The sequence below is a fragment of the Leptodactylus fuscus genome, chromosome 9 (assembly GCF_031893055.1).
Source record: "Leptodactylus fuscus isolate aLepFus1 chromosome 9, aLepFus1.hap2, whole genome shotgun sequence".
Classification (NCBI taxonomy): domain Eukaryota; kingdom Metazoa; phylum Chordata; class Amphibia; order Anura; family Leptodactylidae; genus Leptodactylus; species Leptodactylus fuscus.
This window is the reverse complement of record NC_134273.1, coordinates 1294012-1321649: the sequence shown is the minus strand read 5'-3', so window position 1 is coordinate 1321649 and position 27638 is coordinate 1294012. Positions and strand designations below refer to the sequence as shown.

General features: G+C 46.1%; 1 protein-coding gene across 1 annotated transcript in view; it reads right to left on the bottom strand.

Annotated features, from left to right (window-relative positions):
- The window catches only part of DMAP1 (DNA methyltransferase 1 associated protein 1), a 52112-nt gene that overhangs the window by 6774 nt on the left and 17700 nt on the right, over positions 1-27638 (bottom strand). The window contains exons 8-10 of the mRNA XM_075286313.1: positions 26559-26630; positions 11088-11160; positions 10312-10595 (exon numbers count right to left, since the gene is read on the bottom strand). Coding sequence (XP_075142414.1) covers positions 10312-10595; positions 11088-11160; positions 26559-26630 — 429 coding nt within the window. The remainder of the gene's footprint in view (positions 1-10311; positions 10596-11087; positions 11161-26558; positions 26631-27638) is intronic.

Below are 27638 nucleotides of genomic sequence, written 5' to 3'. Positions count from 1 at the left end.
CCGTGTCCTGGACCCCACAGACCCCGAGGGAACAGAGGAGGAGTCCCGCATGGTGTACACCGTCACCCGCACATAATGGGCTGCTGAGATACTGTGTCCTGGACCCCACAGACCCCCAGGGGAACAGAGGAGGAGCCCCACATGGTGTACACCGTCACCCGCACATAATGGGCTGCTGAGATACTGTGTCCTGGACCCCACAGACCCCCGAGAGAACAGAGGAGGAGCCCCACATGGTGTACACCGTCATCCGCACATAATGGGCTGCTGAGATACTGTGTCCTGGACCCCACAGACCCCCAGGGGAACAGAGGAGGAGTCCCGCATGGTGTACACCGTCACCCGCACATACTGGGCTGCTGAGATACTGTGTCCTGGACCCCACAGACCCCCAGGGGAACAGAGGAGGAGCCCCACATGGTGTACACCATCACCCGCACATACTGGGCTGCTGAGATACTGTGTCCTGGACCCCACAGACCCCCAGGGGAACAGAGGAGGAGCCCCACATGGTGTACACCATCACCCGCACATACTGGGCTGCTGAGATACTGTGTCCTGGACCCCACAGACTCCCGAGAGAACAGAGGAGGAGCCCCGCATGGTGTACACCGTCACCCGCACATAATGGGGTACTGAGATACCGTGTCCTGGACCCCACAGACTCCCGAGAGAACAGAGGAGGAGCCCCGCATGGTGTACACCGTCACCCGCACATAATGGGCTGCTGAGATACCGTGTCCTGGACCCCACAGACCCCCAGAGGAACAGAGGAGGAGCCCCACATGGTGTACACCGTCACCCGCACATAATGGGCTGCTGAGATACCACGTCCTGGACCCCACAGACCCCCAGGGGAACAGAGGAGGAGTCCCGCATGGTGTACACCGTCACCCGCACATAATGGGCTACTGAGATACTGTGTCCTGGACCCCACAGACTCCCGAGGGAACAGAGGAGGAGTCCCACATGGTGTACACCGTCACCCGCACATAATGGGCTGCTGAGATACTGTGTCCTGGACCCCACAGACCCCCAGGGGAACAGAGGAGGAGTCCCGCATGGTGTACACCGTCACCCGCACATAATGGGCTACTGAGATACTGTGTCCTGGACCCCACAGACTCCCGAGGGAACAGAGGAGGAGTCCCACATGGTGTACACTGTCACCCGCACATAATGGGCTGCTGAGATACCCCGTCCTGGACCCCACAGACCCCCGAGAGAACAGAGGAGGAGCCCCGCATGGTGTACACCGTCACCCGCACATAATGGGCTGCTGAGATACCGTGTCCTGGACCCCACAGACCCCGAGGGAACAGAGGAGGAGTCCCGCATGGTGTACACCGTCACCCGCACATAATGGGCTACTGAGATACTGTGTCCTGGACCCCACAGACCCGCAGGGGAACAGAGGAGGAGCCCCACATGGTGTACACCGTCACCCGCACATAATGGGCTGCTGAGATACTGTGTCCTGGACCCCACAGACCCCCGAGAGAACAGAGGAGGAGCCCCACATGGTGTACACCGTCATCCGCACATAATGGGCTGCTGAGATACTGTGTCCTGGACCCCACAGACCCCCAGGGGAACAGAGGAGGAGCCCCACATGGTGTACACCATCACCCGCACATACTGGGCTGCTGAGATACTGTGTCCTGGACCCCACAGACCCCCAGGGGAACAGAGGAGGAGCCCCACATGGTGTACACCATCACCCGCACATACTGGGCTGCTGAGATACTGTGTCCTGGACCCCACAGACTCCCGAGAGAACAGAGGAGGAGCCCCGCATGGTGTACACCGTCACCCGCACATAATGGGGTACTGAGATACCGTGTCCTGGACCCCACAGACTCCCGAGAGAACAGAGGAGGAGCCCCGCATGGTGTACACCGTCACCCGCACATAATGGGCTGCTGAGATACCGTGTCCTGGACCCCACAGACCCCCAGAGGAACAGAGGAGGAGCCCCACATGGTGTACACCGTCACCCGCACATAATGGGCTGCTGAGATACCACGTCCTGGACCCCACAGACCCCCAGGGGAACAGAGGAGGAGTCCCGCATGGTGTACACCGTCACCCGCACATAATGGGCTACTGAGATACTGTGTCCTGGACCCCACAGACTCCCGAGGGAACAGAGGAGGAGTCCCACATGGTGTACACCGTCACCCGCACATAATGGGCTACTGAGATACCGTGTCCTGGACCCCACAGACTCCCGAGAGAACAGAGGAGGAGCCCCACATGGTGTACACCGTCACCCGCACATAATGGGCTGCTGAGATACTGTGTCCTGGACCCCACAGACCCCCAGGGGAACAGAGGAGGAGTCCCGCATGGTGTACACCGTCACCCGCACATAATGGGCTACTGAGATACTGTGTCCTGGACCCCACAGACTCCCGAGGGAACAGAGGAGGAGTCCCACATGGTGTACACCGTCACCCGCACATAATGGGCTGCTGAGATACTGTGTCCTGGACCCCACAGACCCCCAGGGGAACAGAGGAGGAGTCCCGCATGGTGTACATCGTCACCCGCACATAATGGGCTGCTGAGATACCCCGTCCTGGACCCCACAGACCCCCAGGGGAACAGAGGAGGAGCCCCACATGGTGTACACCATCACCCGCACATACTGGGCTGCTGAGATACTGTGTCCTGGACCCCACAGACCCCCGAGGGAACAGAGGAGGAGCCCCACATGGTGTACACCATCACCCGCACATAATGGGCTGCTGAGATACCGTGTCCTGGACCCCACAGACCCCCAGAGGAACAGAGGAGGAGCCCCACATGGTGTACACCGTCACCCGCACATAATGGGCTACTGAGATACCCCATCCTGGACCCCACAGACTCCCGAGAGAACAGAGGAGGAGCCCCGCATGGTGTACACCGTCACCCGCACATAATGGGCTACTGAGATACCGTGTCCTGGACCCCACAGACTCCCGAGAGAACAGAGGAGGAGCCCCGCATGGTGTACACCGTCACCCGCACATAATGGGCTGCTGAGATACTGTGTCCTGGACCCCACAGACCCCCAGGGGAACAGAGGAGGAGTCCCGCATGGTGTACACCGTCACCCGCACATAATGGGCTACTGAGATACTGTGTCCTGGACCCCACAGACCCCCAGGGGAACAGAGGAGGAGTCCCGCATGGTGTACACCGTCACCCGCACATAATGGGCTACTGAGATACTGTGTCCTGGACCCCACAGACCCCCAGGGGAACAGAGGAGGAGCCCCGCATGGTGTACACCGTCACGCGCACATAATGGGCTGCTGAGATACTGTGTCCTGGACCCCACAGACCCCGAGGGAACAGAGGAGGAGTCCCGCATGGTGTACAACGTCACCCGCACATAATGGGCTGCTGAGATACCACGTCCTGGACCCCACAGACCCCCGAGGGAACAGAGGAGGAGTCCCACATGGTGTACACCGTCACCCGCACATAATGGGCTGCTGAGATACCGTGTCCTGGACCCCACAGACCCCGAGGGAACAGAGGAGGAGCCCCACATGGTGTACACCGTCACCCGCACATAATGGGCTGCTGAGATACCCCGTCCTGGACCCCACAGACCCCGAGGGAACAGAGGAGGAGCCCCACATGGTGTACACCGTCACCTACACATAATGGGCTGCTGAGATACCGTGTCCTGGGTGGTGCGTAGCGCCGGCGCAGTGTGAACACGTCTGACCTTTTGTTTTGGACTAATCTAATTGTGTCATTTTTGCGTAATTGTACGGTAAAGATCAGCGTCGAATCTAGCGCGGCTCCGCCCCCAGGTAATGAGGGGGGGGGGGGGATGCGCTGGAAATTACCCTCATTATAGCACATTACAGTCCTCTAATAGACCCCACCTCATTAATCATCAAGATGTTGAGGTGAGCGAGAGACAACTAGTCCGAGAGTCTGACAACATCGCCACCCCCCATGATCTGGTAATCTCTGTACAGGTGTCGTCCCGCACCTGTATCCCATCAATAGGGGCGAGAACATTGGCTAGGAATACATTGTAGATGGAGAAGAGTGCCCCCCCCCAGCCATGGGCTGTGCAGACCACAGATAAGACCGGTGTAGTGCACCGCGCTTATCTCACCATCGGAGGACGCCGTCGCGCTCTATTGTAGGGCTTAAGCAGCTGCCAGAGAGATGTGGATTAAGCAGGTCCAGGATGTGATTATTCGGAGAGCCCCCGGGGTCTGTATCCGTGTGGTCCCTGAGGTGGGGGCCAGGGGGGGCCACACTGATAAGACGATTATTATTATTAGTGATTATACAATATGACAGGTAGAATTATCCGCTCAATGGAGGTAAATATGGAGGGAGGGCGAGCGCCAGGGGTAACAAGGGAGGACAAGGGGAACCCCCAGAAGTTATACTGAGCAGGGCACTGGGGAAATCACAAAAACCGAACCCCTCAATAATACAGAGCCAACTCCATAATACCTGACACTGCAACACAACTTCTCTAGTATATAAGCAGAGGGCGACAACTGGCATCTATATACATATATACATAGTGTATCTGCCCTGAATTTCATTTTCAATATGGATTCCTCCTCTGTATTCTGGATCTCAATCCTCTCCAGATACCTCCAGTGCTACAAATATTCACACATGAAATCACCGACACATTCCTGCCCAATACTAGTCCTATGTACAAGAATATAACTACTATAATACTACCTCCTATGTACAAGAATATAACTACTATAATACTACCTCCTATGTACAAGAATAACTACTATAATACTACCTCCTATGTACAAGAATATAACTACTATAATACTACCTCCTATGTACAAGAATATAACTACTATAATACTCCTCCTATGTACAAGAATATAACTAGTATAATACTACTCCTATGTACAAGAATATAACTACTATAATACTGCTCCTATGTACAAGAATATAACTACTATAATACTACCTCCTATGTACAAGAATATAACTACTATAATACTACTCCTATGTACAAGAATATAACTACTATAATACTACTCCTATGTACAAGAATATAACTACTATAATACTACCTCCTATGTACAAGAATATAACTACTATAATACTACTCCTATGTACAAGAATATAACTACTATAATACTACTCCTATGTACAAGAATATAACTACTATAATACTACTCCTATGTACAAGAATATAACTACTATAATACTACTCCTATGTACAAGAATATAACTACTATAATACTACTCCTATGTACAAGAATATAACTACTATAATACTACTCCTATGTACAAGACTATAACTACTATAATACTACCTCCTATGTACAAGAATATAACTACTATAATACTGCTCCTATGTACAAGAATATAACTACTATAATACTACCTCCTATGTACAAGAATATAACTACTATAATACTACCTCCTATGTACAAGAATATAACTACTATAATACTACCTCCTATGTACAAGAATATAACTACTATAATACTACTCCTATGTACAAGAATATAACTACTATAATACTACCTCCTATGTACAAGAATATAACTACTATAATACTACTCCTATGTACAAGAATATAACTACTATAATACTACCTCCTATGTACAAGAATATAACTACTATAATACTACCTCCTATGTACAAGAGTATAACTACTATGATACTACTCCTATGTACAAGAATATAACTACTATAATACTACTCCTATGTACAAGAATATAACTACTATAATACTACCTCCTATGTATAAGAATATAACTACTATAATACTACCTCCTATGTACAAGAATATAACTACTATAATACTACCTCCTATGTACAAGAATATAACTACTATAATACTACTCCTATGTACAAGAATATAACTACTATAATACTACTCCTATGTACAAGAATATAACTACTATAATACTGCTCCTATGTACAAGAATATAACTACTATAATACTAGCTCCTATGTACAAGAATATAGCTACTATAATACTACTCCTATGTACAAGAATATAACTACTATAATACTGCTCCTATGTACAAGAATATAACTACTATAATACTACTCCTATGTACAAGAATATAACTACTATAATACTGCTCCTATGTACAAGAATATAACTACTATAATACTGCCTCCTATGTACAAGAATATAACTACTATAATACTACTCCTATGTACAAGAATATAACTACTATAATACTACCTCCTATGTACAAGAATATAACTACTATAATACTACGCCTATGTACAAGAATATAACTACTATAATACTACTCCTATGTACAAGAATATAACTACTATAATACTACCTCCTATGTACAAGAATATAACTACTATAATACTACCTCCTATGTACAAGAATATAACTACTATAATACTGCTCCTATGTACAAGAATATAACTACTATAATACTACTCCTATGTACAAGAATATAACTACTATAATACTACTCCTATGTACAAGAATATAACTACTATAATACTACTCCTATGTACAAGAATATAACTACTATAATACTACCTCCTATGTACAAGAATATAACTACTATAATACTGCTCCTATGTACAAGAATATAACTACTATAATACTACCTCCTATGTACAAGAATATAACTACTATAATACTACCTCCTATGTACAAGAATATAACTACTATAATACTGCTCCTATGTACAAGAATATAACTACTATAATACTACTCCTATGTACAAGAATATAACTACTATAATACTACCTCCTATGTACAAGAATATAACTACTATAATACTACTCCTATGTACAAGAATATAACTACTATAATACTACCTCCTATGTACAAGAATATAACTACTATAATACTACCTCCTATGTACAAGAATATAACTACTATAATACTGCTCCTATGTACAAGAATATAACTACTATAATAATACTCCTATGTACAAGAATATAACTACTATAATACTACCCCTATGTACAAGAATATAACTACTATAATACTACTCCTATGTACAAGAATATAACTACTATAATACTACTCCTATGTACAAGAATATAACTACTATAATACTACCTCCTATGTACAAGAATATAACTACTATAATACTGCTCCTATGTACAAGAATATAACTACTATAATAATACTCCTATGTACAAGAATATAACTACTATAATACTACCCCTATGTACAAGAATATAACTACTATAATACTACTCCTATGTACAAGAATATAACTACTATAATACTACCTCCTATGTACAAGAATATAACTACTATAATACTACCTCCTATGTACAAGAATATAACTACTATAATACTACTCCTATGTACAAGAATATAACTACTATAATACTACTCCTATGTACAAGAATATAACTACTATAATACTACTCCTATGTACAAGAATATAACTACTATAATACTGCTCCTATGTACAAGTACTGTATATAACTACTATAATACTACTCCTATGTACAAGAATATAACTACTATAATACTGCCTCCTATGTACAAGAATATAACTACTATAATACTACTCCTATGTACAAGAATATAACTACTATAATACTACTCCTATGTACAAGAATATAACTACTATAATACTACCTCCTATGTACAAGAATATAACTACTATAATACTACCTCCTATGTACAAGAATATAACTACTATAATACTACTCCTATGTACAAGAATATAACTACTATAATACTACCTCCTATGTACAAGAATATAACTACTATAATACTACCTCCTATATACAAGAATATAACTACTATAATACTACTCCTATGTACAAGAATATAACTACTATAATACTACCTCCTATGTACAAGAATATAACTACTATAATAATACTCCTATGTACAAGAATATAACTACTATAATACTACCCCTATGTACAAGAATATAACTACTATAATACTACTCCTATGTACAAGAATATAACTACTATAATACTACCTCCTATGTACAAGAATATAACTACTATAATACTACTCCTATGTACAAGAATATAACTACTATAATACTACTCCTATGTACAAGAATATAACTACTATAATACTACTCCTATGTACAAGAATATAACTACTATAATACTGCTCCTATGTACAAGTACTGTATATAACTACTATAATACTGCTCCTATGTACAAGAATATAACTACTATAATACTGCTCCTATGTACAAGAATATAACTACTATAATACTGCTCCTATGTACAAGAATATAACTACTATAATACTGCTCCTATGTACAAGAATATAACTACTATAATACTACCTCCTATGTACAAGAATATAACTACTATAATACTACTCCTATGTACAAGAATATAACTACTATAATACTACGCCTATGTACAAGAATATAACTACTATAATACTACTCCTATGTACAAGAATATAACTACTATAATACTACCTCCTATGTACAAGAATATAACTACTATAATACTGCTCCTATGTACAAGAATATAACTACTATAATACTGCTCCTATGTACAAGAATATAACTACTATAATACTACCTCCTATGTACAAGAATATAACTACTATAATACTACCTCCTATGTACAAGAATATAACTACTATAATACTACTCCTATGTACAAGAATATAACTACTATAATACTACGCCTATGTACAAGAATATAACTACTATAATACTACTCCTATGTACAAGAATATAACTACTATAATACTACCTCCTATGTACAAGAATATAACTACTATAATACTGCTCCTATGTACAAGAATATAACTACTATAATACTGCTCCTATGTACAAGAATATAACTACTATAATACTACGCCTATGTACAAGAATATAACTACTATAATACTACGCCTATGTACAAGAATATAACTACTATAATACTACTCCTATGTACAAGAATATAACTACTATAATACTACTATGTACAAGAATATAACTACTATAATACTACCTCCTATGTACAAGAATATAACTACTATAATACTGCTCCTATGTACAAGAATATAACTACTATAATACTACCTCCTATGTACAAGAATATAACTACTATAATACTACCTCCTATGTACAAGAATATAACTACTATAATACTACTCCTATGTACAAGAATATAACTACTATAATACTACGCCTATGTACAAGAATATAACTACTATAATACTACTCCTATGTACAAGAATATAACTACTATAATACTACCTCCTATGTACAAGAATATAACTACTATAATACTGCTCCTATGTACAAGAATATAACTACTATAATACTGCTCCTATGTACAAGAATATAACTACTATAATACTACGCCTATGTACAAGAATATAACTACTATAATACTACGCCTATGTACAAGAATATAACTACTATAATACTACTCCTATGTACAAGAATATAACTACTATAATACTACTATGTACAAGAATATAACTACTATAATACTACCTCCTATGTACAAGAATATAACTACTATAATACTGCTCCTATGTACAAGAATATAACTACTATAATACTACCTCCTATGTACAAGAATATAACTACTATAATACTACCTCCTATGTATAAGAATATAACTACTATAATACTACTCCTATGTACAAGAATATAACTACTATAATACTACCTCCTATGTACAAGAATATAACTACTATAATACTGCTCCTATGTACAAGAATATAACTACTATAATACTGCTCCTATGTACAAGAATATAACTACTATAATACTGCTCCTATGTACAAGAATATAACTACTATAATACTACTCCTATGTACAAGAATATAACTACTATAATACTACCTCCTATGTACAAGAATATAACTACTATAATACTACCTCCTATGTACAAGAATATAACTACTATAATACTGCTCCTATGTACAGGATGTTCCTTTATTCTCTGTTGTCTGTAGGTGACATTAGTAGGGCCTTTTTGTGTTTGGTTCTCGGGATGAACCAACAATTTAGGACATGTGGTGTGATACCTCCCCAAGCCCTGAAGTTTCGCAGGCCCCTCCCCCTGCTGTATGGAGCCCCTCCCCCTGCTGTATGGAGCCCCTCCCCCTGCTGTATGGAGCCCCTCCCCCTGCTGTATGGAGCCCCTCCCCCTGCTGTATGGAGCCCCTCCCCCTGCTGTATGGAGCCCCTCCCCCTGCTGTATGGAGCCCCTCCCCCTGCTGTATGGAGCCCCTCCCCCTGCTGTATGGAGCCCCTCCCCCTGCTGTATGGAGCCCCTCCCCCTGCTGTATGGAGCCCCTCCCCCTGCTGTATGGAGCCCCTCCCCTGCTCTATTGGTCAGTTATCTCCACCTCTATCCTGCTGGTTATAATACACTCACCGAGTTGGGGGTCAGTGGAGCTCCCACCACGTCTATGATGGGGTCCTTCACCTCTAGCTTGATGTCTTCTGTGCTGACAGGGGTCTGGCTCTCCCCGCTGGAGCCCTCTACTGGTGTGGCTGTGGTAGTTCCAGTTTTAGACAATGCCTCGAAGCGATGTCGCAGCATCTGTAGCTCGTATTCGCAGTTGGAGAAGGCTTGTTTGAGCTCGTAGAGCAGGACGAGGTCACTGCGCAATTCATTGAACATCTGCACAATGTCCTCCGTTGGCATTGGGTTGAGATCTGCAGAGATATGAGAGCAGAGTGTCAGAGGGGGGCACCACATTACATCAGGTCATTGGTCGGGTAGCACATGACCCCCCCCCCCCTAATATTAGCTCCTCACACCAACGGTTATAGGCTTATAGATGGCCGAGCTGCCCTGCGACCCCTTCACTAATGTCAGTAAATGGAGTGGCAGTGGAGTGCAATGCTCCAGAATAAGCCCCGCCCATTCCGCGATGTCACTACTGCCCTGATCTCGTCAGTCAGGTTTCTCTCCTGCACCGACACACTGTGACGAGCTGGTCAGATGTGAGCAGTGTCTATTGTTTCCCACCTAATAACATGGCGGGACCTGAAGTAGGTGACAGAGCTGGGCCCCCTCCCCCTCGGTCCCTGGCTCTGTATTACAGGATGATAATAGATGGCAGTCCGCGAGGACTACAAAAGCGTTCGGGCTCCTCTGCCCCCTCCCCCCTCCACTCCCGGCGCCTAGTTTTTTTCCAAACTCACCTACTCCGAGTTCCGATAGCATCTGATCCAGAGCTTTAATCTTCTTCTGTCCAACTGAGCTGGGGAGTTTCATCTGCAAATACAAAGGTAGAGCGGGAGCCACACAGCTCTCCGTCAGGCCGCACTCGCAGATTCCTAGTTCAAAAGGCAGACGGATCTCTTTATATAGAGACAGAAAAGCGAAGAGACGGAATGAAAGGAAGAAAGGTAGAAAGCGGGGGGAAGGAGGGAGAAGGGAGCATCGCTGGGGGGACACTGGGCTGACACGTACGGGGGAAGGGTGGGCGCGCCGCTCATTGTGCTGCCGACGGACGACCACAAATCCCATTTTGCAATTGTCTGCGGTAACCAAACCCCTAACAAAGAGGCGCGGGGGACAAAGTTCAGCAGCAAACTACTTCCTGCAGTGGGCTGAAGATGAAAGGCGCTCACTGGCGGGATGTCTCGTGTACAATGGCCTCCTTTGATGGCGCGTTCCCATTTAGCAGAGTTTTTTCCTCATCCTTCTAGGGCAGGACGCTCTTTCTCTGGCGTACCGCCGGCGCCCCCTGAGCAGTGGGGATTCATTTAGCAGGTGATATAACAAAGAGGCGAGAAGTTAGACTCGACACAGAAGTGCGGCCGAAAGCCCACAAAAGACAGGAGCAAGGAGTAAGCCGGCAGAGCAGAAAGCAGCGGGAGCCGCCGCCGCCGAACGCCGCAAAACGAATTACCCGTACTCATTAAAAATGACAAGTAAAAATAGGATCACTTAACAGACACTTGTTACCTATTGAATTACACGCCGCAAGATCACAGGTAACGCCGCAGCCTAAATTTCCGCAGCATCACAAGGCCGCAGAGACGGGAGCTTCGGCACCTATTCACCGCGACCGGCTGCCACTTTGATTCTTACAAAGCTCAGTGGACTCGCGCCGTGTGAATAATTAGACAAGGAGTAAATGGCCACTACCCGACCGGCCGAGACGCCGCCATTTAAATGCTCCGCGCCTCAGTGTCAGGGACGCGGCTCAGTGCAGCATGAAAGCGCCGTCTATGGCGGGTAATCAGCACAGACTGAACCTCGCTACCTGCAGAAGACTGCAACGTCTCCGGCTCGCATCAAAGAGCGCAACGGTGACAACAGCAATCATCTCCGACTGTACCGAGAGCACGAACACACAGAGACAACCGCATGAAGAGCAACTACACCGTACAACAATAAGAGATGTGATCAGTAACTACACCGTATACCAAGAGGAGACATGAAGAGCAACTACACCGTACAACAATAAGAGATGTGATCAGTAACTACACCGTATACCAAGAGGAGACATGAAGAGCAACTACACCGTACAACAATAAGAGATGTGATCAGTAACTACACCGTATACCAAGAGGAGACAAAGAGCAACTACACCGTATAGCAAGAGGAGATATGAAGAGCAACTACACCGTACAACAATAAGAGATGTGATCAGTAACTACACCGTATACCAAGAGGAGACATGAAGAGCAACTACACCGTACAACAATAAGTGACACCATCAGCAACTACACCGTACAACAATAAGAGATGTGATCAGTAACTACACCGTATACCAAGAGGAGACATGAAGAGCAACTACACCGTACAACAATAAGAGATGTGATCAGTAACTACACCGTATACCAAGAGGAGACATAAAGAGCAACTACACCGTACAACAATAAGTGACACCATCAGCAACTACACCGTACAAGTGACATGAAGAGCAACTACACCGTACAACAATAAGTGACATCATCAGCAACTACACCGTATACCAAGAGGAGACATAAATAGCAACTACACCATATACCAGAGGACACATGAAGAGCAACTACACCGTACAACAATAAGAGATGTGATCAGTAACTACACCGTATACCAAGAGGAGACATGAAGAGCAACTACACCGTACAATAATAAGTGACACCATCAGCAACTACACCGTACAATAATAAGTGACACCATCAGCAACTACACCGTACAACAATAAGTGACATGAAGAGCAACTACACCGTACAACAATAAGAGATGTGATCAGTAACTACACCGTACAACAATAAGAGATGTGATCAGTAACTACACCGTACAACAATAAGTGACATCATCAGCAACTACACTGTACAACAATAAGTGACATCATCAGCAACTACACTGTACAACAATAAGTGACATCATCAGCAACTACATCATATACCAGAGGAGACACCGTACAATAGGAGATGTGATCAGTAACTACACCGTATACCAATAAGAGACGAGAGACGCGACTACACCGTATACCAATAGGAGACGAGAGACGCGACTACACCGTATACCAATAGGAGACGAGAGACGCGACTACACCGTATACCAATAGGAGACGAGAGACGCGACTACACCGTATACCAATAGGAGACACGAAGAGCAACTACACTGTATACCAATAACCACCACATAGCAATACTCCCATGTATACCACCTGACCTCTGTGTACGCTATAGACTGCTGCCATCTATCTGCAGACTCTATAGACTGCTACTGCCTCTCTGGACAGGTATACACAGCGCTCTATCCTCTGCACGCTCTATAGAGTGCTGCCGCCATCTCTGGACAGGTATACACAGCGCTCTATCCTCTGCACGCTCTATAGAGTGCTGCCGCCATCTCTGGACAGGTATACACAGCGCTCTATCCTCTGCACGCTCTATAGAGTGCTGCCGCCACCTCTGGACAGGTATACACAGCGCTCTATCCTCTGCACCCTCTATAGAGTGCTGCCGCCATCTCTGGACAGGTATACACAGCGCTCTATCCTCTGCACGCTCTATAGAGTGCTGCCGCCATCTCTGGACAGGTATACACAGCGCTCTATCCTCTGCACGCTCTATAGAGTGCTGCCGCCATCTCTGGACAGGTATACACAGCGCTCTATCCTCTGCACGCTCTATAGAGTGCTGCCGCCATCTCTGGACAGGTATACACAGCGCTCTATCCTCTGCACCCTCTATAGAGTGCTGCCGCCATCTCTGGACAGGTATACACAGCGCTCTATCCTCTGCACGCTCTATAGAGTGCTGCCGCCATCTCTGGAGAGGTATACACAGGGCTCTATCCTCTGCACGCTCTATAGAGTGCTGCCGCCATCTCTGGACAGGTATACACAGCGCTCTATCCTCTGCACGCTCTATAGAGTGCTGCCGCCATCTCTGGACAGGTATACACAGCGCTCTATCCTCTGCACGCTCTATAGAGTGCTGCCGCCACCTCTGGACAGGTATACACAGCGCTCTATCCTCTGCACCCTCTATAGAGTGCTGCCGCCATCTCTGGACAGGTATACACAGCGCTCTATCCTCTGCACGCTCTATAGAGTGCTGCCGCCATCTCTGGACAGGTATACACAGCGCTCTATCCTCTGCACGCTCTATAGAGTGCTGCCGCCATCTCTGGACAGGTATACACAGCGCTCTATCCTCTGCACGCTCTATAGAGTGCTGCCGCCATCTCTGGACAGGTATACACAGCGCTCTATCCTCTGCACCCTCTATAGAGTGCTGCCGCCATCTCTGGACAGGTATACACAGCGCTCTATCCTCTGCACCCTCTATAGAGTGCTGCCGCCATCTCTGGACAGGTATACACAGCGCTCTATCCTCTGCACGCTCTATAGAGTGCTGCCGCCATCTCTGGAGAGGTATACACAGGGCTCTATCCTCTGCACGCTCTATAGAGTGCTGTCGCCATCTCTGGACAGGTATACACAGGGCTCTATCCTCTGCACGCTCTATAGAGTGCTGTCGCCATCTCTGGACAGGTATACACAGCGCTCTATCCTCTGCACGCTCTATAGAGTGCTGTCGCCATCTCTGGACAGGTATACACAGCGCTGTATCCTCTGCACGCTCTATAGAGTGCTGCCGCCACCTCTGGACAGGTATACACAGCGCTCTATCCTCTGCACGCTCTATAGAGTGCTGCCGCCATCTCTGGACAGGTATACACAGCGCTCTATCCTCTGCACGCTCTATAGAGTGCTGCCGCCACCTCTGGACAGGTATACACAGCGCTCTATCCTCTGCACGCTCTATAGAGTGCTGCCGCCATCTCTGGACAGGTATACACAGCGCTCTATCCTCTGCACGCTCTATAGAGTGCTGCCGCCATCTCTGGACAGGTATACACAGCGCTCTATCCTCTGCACGCTCTATAGAGTGCTGCCGCCATCTCTGGAGAGGTATACACAGGGCTCTATCCTCTGCACGCTCTATAGAGTGCTGTCGCCATCTCTGGACAGGTATACACAGGGCTCTATCCTCTGCACGCTCTATAGAGTGCTGTCGCCATCTCTGGACAGGTATACACAGCGCTCTATCCTCTGCACGCTCTATAGAGTGCTGTCGCCATCTCTGGACAGGTATACACAGCGCTGTATCCTCTGCACGCTCTATAGAGTGCTGCCGCCACCTCTGGACAGGTATACACAGCGCTCTATCCTCTGCACGCTCTATAGAGTGCTGCCGCCATCTCTGGACAGGTATACACAGCGCTCTATCCTCTGCACGCTCTATAGAGTGCTGCCGCCACCTCTGGACAGGTATACACAGCGCTCTATCCTCTGCACGCTCTATAGAGTGCTGCCGCCATCTCTGGACAGGTATACACAGCGCTCTATCCTCTGCACGCTCTATAGAGTGCTGCCGCCATCTCTGGACAGGTATACACAGCGCTCTATCCTCTGCACGCTCTATAGAGTGCTGCCGCCATCTCTGGACAGGTATACACAGCGCTCTATCCTCTGCAGGCTCTATAGAGTGCTGCCGCCATCTCTGGACAGGTATACACAGCGCTCTATCCTCTGCACGCTCTATAGAGTGCTGCCGCCACCTCTGGACAGGTATACACAGCGCTCTATCCTCTGCACGCTCTATAGAGTGCTGTCGCCACCTCTGGACAGGTATACACAGCGCTCTATCCTCTGCACGCTCTATAGAGTGCTGCCGCCACCTCTGGACAGGTATACACAGCGCTCTATCCTCTGCACGCTCTATAGAGTGCTGCCGCCATCTCTGGACAGGTATACACAGCGCTCTATCCTCTGCACGCTCTATAGAGTGCTGCCGCCATCTCTGGACAGGTATACACAGCGCTCTATCCTCTGCACGCTCTATAGAGTGCTGCCGCCATCTCTGGACAGGTATACACAGCGCTCTATCCTCTGCACGCTCTATAGAGTGCTGCCGCCATCTCTGGACAGGTATACACAGCGCTCTATCCTCTGCACGCTCTATAGAGTGCTGCCGCCATCTCTGGACAGGTATACACAGCGCTCTATCCTCTGCACGCTCTATAGAGTGCTGCCGCCATCTCTGGACAGGTATACACAGCGCTCTATCCTCTGCACGCTCTATAGAGTGCTGCCGCCATCTCTGGACAGGTATACACAGCGCTCTATCCTCTGCACGCTCTATAGAGTGCTGCCGCCATCTCTGGACAGGTATACACAGCGCTCTATCCTCTGCACGCTCTATAGAGTGCTGCCGCCACCTCTGGACAGGTATACACAGCGCTCTATCCTCTGCACGCTCTATAGAGTGCTGTCGCCATCTCTGGACAGGTATACACAGCGCTCTATCCTCTGCACGCTCTATAGAGTGCTGCCGCCACCTCTGGACAGGTATACACAGCGCTCTATCCTCTGCACGCTCTATAGAGTGCTGCCGCCATCTCTGGACAGGTATACACAGCGCTCTATCCTCTGCACGCTCTATAGAGTGCTGCCGCCATCTCTGGACAGGTATACACAGCGCTCTATCCTCTGCACGCTCTATAGAGTGCTGCCGCCATCTCTGGACAGGTATACACAGCGCTCTATCCTCTGCACGCTCTATAGAGTGCTGCCGCCATCTCTGGACAGGTATACACAGCGCTCTATCCTCTGCACCCTCTATAGAGTGCTGCCGCCATCTCTGGACAGGTATACACAGCGCTCTATCCTCTGCACGCTCTATAGAGTGCTGCCGCCATCTCTGGACAGGTATACACAGCGCTCTATCCTCTGCATGCTCTATAGAGTGCTGCCGCCATCTCTGGACAGGTATACACAGCGCTCTATCCTCTGCACGCTCTATAGAGTGCTGCCGCCATCTCTGGACAGGTATACACAGCGCTCTATCCTCTGCACGCTCTATAGAGTGCTGCCGCCATCTCTGGACAGGTATACACAGCGCTCTATCCTCTGCACACTCTATAGAGTGCTGCCGCCACCTCTGGACAGGTATACACAGCGCTCTATCCTCTGCACGCTCTATAGAGTGCGGTTGCCGTCTCTTTGGCCACTTCCCTCTTTCCTCCGCCCTCTAAATATAATCAATTAATCTTTCCACTAATTTTTCTCTGGCGCGCTGCGCTCTCTTCCGCGTGGAGAGACTTCATTGGCTCCCGGGAGCCGGAGTATATTTTAATTTTGCCATCATTAAGAAAATGTTGTGATTTATGCGGCGGCGATGGCGGCTGTCACACTAATATCTATAGGATGGAGCCGGCCGCGGCGATTCATCTTAAAGAGTGATGACGGCTGATTGCTCTCTATGCAGAATGTATTAGGAGTAAATGAGCAGTCTATTACTCACACCGCGCCCCTCATCTGTTAGGTAAGCTCCGTTAGCTAAACACATTTGGAGATGGCGTCACACTGGGTGACCGCAGTGCCCGGCCGTCAGCACAAAATAATTAACCCCAAACGCAAGAAAGAGCCAAATGTGAAGCACAGTCAGCAATAACAGGACAGGTAACCCAAAAAGTGTCAGCCAAATGGATCTAACTGTACCCTGTAATACCCCAAAATATAATCATCAACACCCTCCAATACCTGTACAAAGCTACATACATTACATTACTTATCCTGTATTATACTCCAGAGCTGCGCTCACTATTCTGCTGGTACAGTCACTGTGTACATACATTACATTACTTATCCTGTATTATATTCCAGAGCTGCGCTCACTATTCTGCTGGTACAGTCACTGTGTACATACATTACATTACTTATCCTGTATTATATTCCAGAGCTGCGCTCACTATTCTGCTGGTGCAGTCACTGTGTACATACATTACATTACTTATCCTGTATTATACTCCAGAGCTGCGCTCACTATTCTGCTGGTACAGTCACTGTGTACATACATTACATTACTTATCCTGTATTATACTCCAGAGCTGCGCTCACTATTCTGCTGGTACAGTCACTGTGTACATACATTACATTACTTATCCTGTATTATATTCCAGAGCTGCGCTCACTATTCTGCTGGTGCAGTCACTGTGTACATACATTACATTACTTATCCTGTATTATACTCCAGAGCTGCGCTCACTATTCTGCTGGTGCAGTCACTGTGTACATACATTACATTACTTATCCTGTATTATATTCCAGAGCTGCGCTCACTATTCTGCTGGTGCAGTCACTGTGTACATACATTACATTACTTATCCTGTATTATACTCCAGAGCTGCGCTCACTATTCTGCTGGTGCAGTCACTGTATACATACATTACATTACTTATCCTGTATTATACTCCAGAGCTGCGCTCACTATTCTGCTGGTGGAGTCACTGTGTACATACATTACTTATCCTGTATTATACTCCAGAGCTGCGCTCACTATTCTGCTGGTACAGTCACTGTGTACATACATTACATTACTTATCCTGTATTATATTCCAGAGCTGCGCTCACTATTCTGCTGGTGCAGTCACTGTGTACATACATTACATTACTTATCCTGTATTATACTCCAGAGCTGCGCTCACTATTCTGCTGGTGCAGTCACTGTATACATACATTACATTACTTATCCTGTATTATACTCCAGAGCTGCGCTCACTATTCTGCTGGTGGAGTCACTGTGTACATACATTACTTATCCTGTAATATACTCCAGAGCTGCGCTCACTATTCTGCTGGTACAGTCACTGTATACATACATTACATTACTTATCCTGTATTATACTCCAGAGCTGCGCTCACTATTCTGCTGGTGCAGTCACTGTGTACATACATTACATTACTTATCCTGTATTATACTCCAGAGCTGCGCTCACTATTCTGCTGGTACAGTCACTGTGTACATACATTACATTACTTATCCTGTATTATACTCCAGAGCTGCGCTCACTATTCTGCTGGTGCAGTCACTGTGTATATACATTACATTACTTATCCTGTATTATACCCCAGAGCTGCGCTCACTATTCTGCTGGTGGAGTCACTGTGTACATACATTACTTATCCTGTATTATACTCCAGAGCTGCGCTCACTATTCTGCTGGTACAGTCACTGTATATACATTACATTACTTATCCTGTATTATACTCCAGAGCTGCGCTCACTATTCTGCTGGTACAGTCACTGTGTACATACATTACATTACTTATCCTGTATTATACTCCAGAGCTGCGCTCACTAATCTGCTGGTGCAGTCACTGTGTACATACATTACATTACTTATCCTGTATTATACTCCAGAGCTGCGCTCACTATTCTGCTGGTGCAGTCACTGTGTACATACATTACTTATCCTGTATTATACTCCAGAGCTGCGCTCACTATTCTGCTGGTGCAGTCACTGTGTACATACATTACATTACTTATCCTGTATTATACTCCAGAGCTGCGCTCACTAATCTGCTGGTGCAGTCACTGTGTACATACATTACATTACTTATCCTGTATTATACTCCAGAGCTGCGCTCACTATTCTGCTGGTGCAGTCACTGTGTACATACATTACTTATCCTGTATTATACTCCAGAGCTGCGCTCACTATTCTGCTGGTGCAGTCACTGTGTACATACATTACTTATCCTGTATTATACTCCAGAGCTGCGCTCACTATTCTGCTGGTGCAGTCACTGTGTACATACATTACATTACTTATCCTGTATTATACTCCAGAGCTGCGCTCACTATTCTGCTGGTGCAGTCACTGTGTACATACATTACATTACTTATCCTGTATTATACTCCAGAGCTGCGCTCACTATTCTGCTGGTACAGTCACTGTGTACATACATTACATTACTTATCCTGTATTATATTCCAGAGCTGCGCTCACTATTCTGCTGGTGCAGTCACTGTGTACATACATTACATTACTTATCCTGTATTATACTCCAGAGCTGCGCTCACTATTCTGCTGGTACAGTCACTGTGTACATACATTACATTACTTATCCTGTATTATACTCCAGAGCTGCGCTCACTATTCTGCTGGTACAGTCACTGTGTACATACATTACATTACTTATCCTGTATTATATTCCAGAGCTGCGCTCACTATTCTGCTGGTGCAGTCACTGTGTACATACATTACATTACTTATCCTGTATTATACTCCAGAGCTGCGCTCACTATTCTGCTGGTGCAGTCACTGTGTACATACATTACATTACTTATCCTGTATTATATTCCAGAGCTGCGCTCACTATTCTGCTGGTGCAGTCACTGTGTACATACATTACATTACTTATCCTGTATTATACTCCAGAGCTGCGCTCACTATTCTGCTGGTGCAGTCACTGTATACATACATTACATTACTTATCCTGTATTATACTCCAGAGCTGCGCTCACTATTCTGCTGGTGGAGTCACTGTGTACATACATTACTTATCCTGTATTATATTCCAGAGCTGCGCTCACTATTCTGCTGGTGCAGTCACTGTGTACATACATTACATTACTTATCCTGTATTATACTCCAGAGCTGCGCTCACTATTCTGCTGGTACAGTCACTGTGTACATACATTACATTACTTATCCTGTATTATATTCCAGAGCTGCGCTCACTATTCTGCTGGTGCAGTCACTGTGTACATACATTACATTACTTATCCTGTATTATACTCCAGAGCTGCGCTCACTATTCTGCTGGTGCAGTCACTGTATACATACATTACATTACTTATCCTGTATTATACTCCAGAGCTGCGCTCACTATTCTGCTGGTGGAGTCACTGTGTACATACATTACTTATCCTGTAATATACTCCAGAGCTGCGCTCACTATTCTGCTGGTACAGTCACTGTATACATACATTACATTACTTATCCTGTATTATACTCCAGAGCTGCGCTCACTATTCTGCTGGTGCAGTCACTGTGTACATACATTACATTACTTATCCTGTATTATACTCCAGAGCTGCGCTCACTATTCTGCTGGTACAGTCACTGTGTACATACATTACATTACTTATCCTGTATTATACTCCAGAGCTGCGCTCACTATTCTGCTGGTGCAGTCACTGTGTATATACATTACATTACTTATCCTGTATTATACCCCAGAGCTGCGCTCACTATTCTGCTGGTGGAGTCACTGTGTACATACATTACTTATCCTGTATTATACTCCAGAGCTGCGCTCACTATTCTGCTGGTACAGTCACTGTATATACATTACATTACTTATCCTGTATTATACTCCAGAGCTGCGCTCACTATTCTGCTGGTACAGTCACTGTGTACATACATTACATTACTTATCCTGTATTATACTCCAGAGCTGCGCTCACTAATCTGCTGGTGCAGTCACTGTGTACATACATTACATTACTTATCCTGTATTATACTCCAGAGCTGCGCTCACTATTCTGCTGGTGCAGTCACTGTGTACATACATTACTTATCCTGTATTATACTCCAGAGCTGCGCTCACTATTCTGCTGGTACAGTCACTGTGTACATACATTACTTATCCTGTATTATACTCCAGAGCTGCGCTCACTATTCTGCTGGTGCAGTCACTGTGTACATACATTACATTACTTATCCTGTATTATACTCCAGAGCTGCGCTCACTATTCTGCTGGTGCAGTCACTGTGTACATACATTACATTACTTATCCTGTATTATACTCCAGAGCTGCGCTCACTAATCTGCTGGTGCAGTCACTGTGTACATACATTACATTACTTATCCTGTATTATACTCCAGAGCTGCGCTCACTATTCTGCTGGTGCAGTCACTGTGTACATACATTACTTATCCTGTATTATACTCCAGAGCTGCGCTCACTATTCTGCTGGTGCAGTCACTGTGTACATACATTACTTATCCTGTATTATACTCCAGAGCTGCGCTCACTATTCTGCTGGTGCAGTCACTGTGTACATACATTACATTACTTATCCTGTATTATACTCCAGAGCTGCGCTCACTATTCTGCTGGTGCAGTCACTGTGTACATACATTACATTACTTATCCTGTATTATACTCCAGAGCTGCGCTCACTATTCTGCTGGTACAGTCACTGTGTACATACATTACATTACTTATCCTGTATTATACCCCAGAGCTGCGCTCACTATTCTGCTGGTACAGTCACTGTGTACATACATTACATTACTTATCCTGAATTATACTCCAGAGCTGCGCTCACTATTCTGCTGGTACAGTCACTGTGTACATACATTACATTACTTATCCTGTATTATACCCCAGAGCTGCGCTCACTATTCTTGGTATTGGTCAGGTGAATGTTCTCTCACGCTGTACATTTTGGATAGACCCCCTTGTGCTGCCCCTCAGTCCCTGGAGCTGACACAGTGGACAGGATCTCCCCTTATCGGATTGTGTTGTCAGTTTTCGGGCCCTGACACCTGGTCCCCGCGGTCCTGCAGACGTTGCGCTCGCTCAGATAATTACACCCGTCTCTTCTGATTTAGGGACTCCGGCTCCCTCCGCTCTGTAATAAACAACTGCTTAAGCTGCACAGGAGAGTCATAAATACCCGGGAGGAGACAAAGTGCAGGATCAGCGCAACGTAGAGGACGGCGACCGGCTGCAACACTGTGACAGAACAACTGCTGCATACAGATATAGGGGGGAGGCGGCCGCTACATCCCGACTATTCCGCACTCATTGCTGTGCTGATTGTTAAATTTTGACACAAAGCTCCAAATCCCCTGCACAAGTATAGAGATTGGGGACAACTCTCTGCAGCCAGCACTAGGGGGAGCTCCGGACATCTCATGGAGGTGAATGTGCTGATTGTATGCAGTGTGCTCCCCCTGGTGGAGGCTGCAGGAAGCAGAGATATAACTACTGGTCAGTGCAGGAGGTTTGGAGCAGTGTATCAGAGACAAGTCTGCCAAACATAATCCATACCTGCCCCCTGGTGAGCACGGTGGCCGTACATTAGTGGTCGTCTCCTCCACCATTGTCGCCATGTTTACGAGCGGTGTCAGGCGGTGATGTCATATGTCACAGGATCAGACTCTCAATGTCACCATATGACTGAACAGCAATATTACAGATGTGTCAGTGTAATACGTTATGTCGCCTTCTATTCAGGAGCCCAGAACAGTGCAGAGGGGGCGGAGCCTCAGTGCACCCCATAGACAGCACCATCAGCAGTATATTTACATGTTGCGCTCACACCATTACAAGGACGCTCTCGTAACCGCCCCACGCCACGGCCACATGTCCAGATTCCGCCAATCATGCTGCGCACTTGCGGGGAGAAGTTATTTTAGGCTGGTGAGCTCGATCTAACGCCTCATGTCGGCTCTACTTCATCAGGCCGAGTCGCCGACATGGGTCAGATTTAACCGTCTGAGCGCCGCAGTGTTAATGAGGGTAAAGCTCAAGTGTCAGGATCAGAAAGAATCAGGAAAATGGATTCACCCCAAGGAAACAGCCCCTCCAATCTCAGCCTCCAGGAGCCCCTCATATGGGGCGGAGAAACGGGGGAGGGGAGGGGAGGGGAGGAAGAAGAACAGGATGAAACGGGAAGGAAAAAAAAAAAAGAAGGAAAAAGCACAAATATGGCAGAAACTATGGACAACAATATCAACAGGGATGAGGGATCCATTTATAGAGTACCTATGTATAATCTGTATGTAGTGAGTGCCCCCTAGTGGTGACTGTATAATCTGTATGTAGTGAGCTCCTCCTAGTGGTGACTGTATAATCTGTATGTAGTGAGTGCCCCCTAGTGGTGACTGTATAATCTGTATGTAGTGAGCTCCCCCTAGTGGTGACTGTATAATCTGTATGTAGTGAGCTCCCCCTAGTGGTGACTGTATAATCTGTATGTAGTGAGCTCCCTCTAGTGGTGACTGTATAATCTGTGTGTAGTGAGCTCCCCCTAGTGGTGACTGTATAATCTGTATGTAGTGAGCTCCCCCTAGTGGTGACTGTATAATCTGTATGTAGTGAGCTCCCCCTAGTGGTGACTGTATAATCTGTATGTAGTGAGCTCCCCCTAGTGGTGACTGTATAATCTGTATGTAGTGAGCTCCCCCTAGTGGTGACTGTATAATCTGTATGTAGTGAGCTCCCCCTAGTGGTGACTGTATAATCTGTATGTAGTGAGCTCCCCCTAGTGGTGACTGTATAATCTTTATGTAGTGAGCTCCCCCTAGTGGTGACTGTATAATCTGTATATAGTGAGCTCCCTCTAGTGGTGACTGTATAATCTGTATGTAGTGAGCTCCCTCTAGTGGTGACTGTATATACTGTATGTAGTGAGCTCCCCCTAGTGGTGACTGTATATACTGTATGTAGTGAGCTCCCCCTAGTGGTGACTGTATAATCTGTATGTAGTGAGCTCCTCCTAGTGGTGACTGTATAATCTGTGTGTAGTGAGTTCCTCCTAGTGGTGACTGTGTAATCTGTATGTAGTGAGCTCCCCCTAGTGGTGACTGTATAATCTGTATGTAGTGAGCTCCTCCTAGTGGTGACTGTATAATCTGTATGTAGTGAGCTCCTCCTAGTGGTGACTGTATATACTGTATGTAGTGAGCTCCTCCTAGTGGTGACTGTATAATCTGTATGTAGTGAGCTCCTCCTAGTGGTGACTGTATATACTGTATGTAGTGAGCTCCCCCTAGTGGTGACTGTATAATCTGTATGTAGTGAGCTCCTCCTAGTGGTGACTGTATAATCTGTGTGTAGTGAGTTCCTCCTAGTGGTGACTGTGTAATCTGTATGTAGTGAGCTCCCCCTAGTGGTGACTGTATAATCTGTATATAGTGAGCTCCCTCTAGTGGTGACTGTATAATCTGTATGTAGTGAGCTCCCTCTAGTGGTGACTGTATAATCTGTGTGTAGTGAGTTCCTCCTAGTGGTGACTGTGTAATCTGTATGTAGTGAGCTCCCCCTAGTGGTGACTGTATAATCTGTATGTAGTGAGCTCCTCCTAGTGGTGACTGTATAATCTCTATGTAGTGAGCTCCTCCTAGTGGTGACTGTGTAATCTGTATGTAGTGAGCTCCCCCTAGTGGTGACTGTATAATCTGTATGTAGTGAGCTCCTCCTAGTGGTGACTGTATAATCTGTATGTAGTGAGCTCCCCCTAGTGGTGACTGTATATACTGTATGTACTGAGCTCCCCCTAGTGGTGACTGTACAATCTGTATGTACTGAGCTCCCCCTAGTGGTGACTGTATAATCTGTATGTAGTGAGCTCCTCCTAGTGGTGACTGTATAATCTGTATGTAGTGAGCTCCTCCTAGTGGTGACTGTATAATCTGTATGTAGTGAGCTCCTCCTAGTGGTGACTGTATAATCTGTATGTAGTGAGCTCCTCCTAGTGGTGATTGTATAATCTGTATGTAGTGAGCTCCCCCTAGTGGTGACTGTATAATCTGTATGTAGTGAGCTCCTCCTAGTGGTGACTGTATAACCTGTATGTAGTGAGCTCCCCCTAGTGGTGACTGTATAACCTGTATGTAGTGAGCTCCTCCTAGTGGTGACTGTATAATCTGTATGTAGTGAGCTCCTCCTAGTGGTGACTGTATAATCTGTATGTAGTGAGCTCCCCCTAGTGGTGACTGTATAATCTGTATGTAGTGAGCTCCCTCTAGTGGTGACTGTATAATCTGTATGTAGTGAGCTCCCCCTAGTGGTGACTGTATAATCTGTATGTAGTGAGCTCCTCCTAGTAGTGACTGTATAATCTGTATGTAGTGAGCGTCCCCTAGTGGTGACTGTATAATCTGTATGTAGTGAGCTCCCTCTAGTGGTGGCTGTATAATCTGTATGTAGTGAGCTCCCCCTAGTGGTGACTGTATAATCTGTATGTAGTGAGCTCCCTCTAGTGGTGACTGTATAATCTGTATGTAGTGAGCTCCCCCTAGTGGTGACTGTATAATCTGTATGTAGTGAGCTCCCTCTAGTGGTGACTGTATAATCTGTATGTAGTGAGCTCCTCCTAGTGGTGACTGTATAATCTGTATGTAGTGAGCTCCCTCTAGTGGTGGCTGTATAATCTGTATGTAGTGAGCTCCTCCTAGTGGTGACTGTATAATCTGTGTGTAGTGAGCTCCTCCTAGTGGTGGCTGTATAATCTGTATGTAGTGACTATAATGGTATGGATGGGGTGTAGGTGGGTTTGGGGATCCTTGTAAAGATCCAATGCACTACTGATAAGTGATTGGGTGAGAGGACACATGTGACATCATTACGTACCCTCTGGCTGCGCAGCGTCACCCCTGCTGATTTGAAGTCTGGAAATCGGATACCGGCGGTTTCGGGCACGGCCTGCAAAATAAAAGAGAACCCTGGGTGAAGTCAGAGAAGACCCAGCTACAATCCTCAGCGCCTGAGCTTCACTGCACTAGACAAATGGACGACAATAGGAAATTTACATCTGATGTGATCTGAGCAAGCTGGCGGAGCTGTAAGTCAGGAGTCTAAGAAAGCTGGGTGACCACCCCGGTGGCAATAATAGCAGTAAAGCTGGCGGTCACCCAGCAGCAGAAATGTCTGAGAAATGGCCTGACAGGAGGTGACCCCCCATAATACCAGCGTCCGATATCACAACATTTAGGAGGGAGATGGAGGGTCTTCTATACAAACATGAGCTCAGCGGCGCCCCCACCCTGCACAGGCAGGTACACGGCCTATAGATAGTTTCTAATAATATCATCTACGGCCTCAAACTATCCCAATTTCCTCGGCGTCCCCGTCCTAACAGCTCTCTGCATGAAGGACACCATTAACCCATGAGCGCCTGTAGTGGGGCGGTGGACGGGACCCAGGAAAAAGCCCTAAAGCAGCGCAACGTCACTTGGCTCAATAGCTGTTTGATTGCAACCATTAAACACCCAGAAGAAGCGGGGCCCGGGGGAGCGGCTACGTCCTTGCTATTGATTCAAGGTTTCCTGATTGCCCCCTGAGCGTAAACACAGCAGCAGAGAGGGCACTTAGCATGCAGGCGGCACAAGGGCGGCCTGACACTTCTCAATGATTTTACGCCAGGACCCATCAGTGAGGAGTCGTCGCCTGCAGACACGCGCGAGGTGTTAATTCCAGTTATTTGCAAAAACAAATACGAGACAACGCAGCACATGCAATTAAACCAGGGAAGGGCGCACAAGGAACCCGCAATATAAGTGTCACGCCCGCCGCCACTGCTTATGGTGTGATACGCGCCCATTGTGCAGGCGGCGCAGACTTTACATAGGGGCAGTAATGTGCAGGACCCCGGCAGATTGGGGCCTGCACTAGAACTAGTCCGGAGAATCTAATAGGGGGGTGACAATGGGC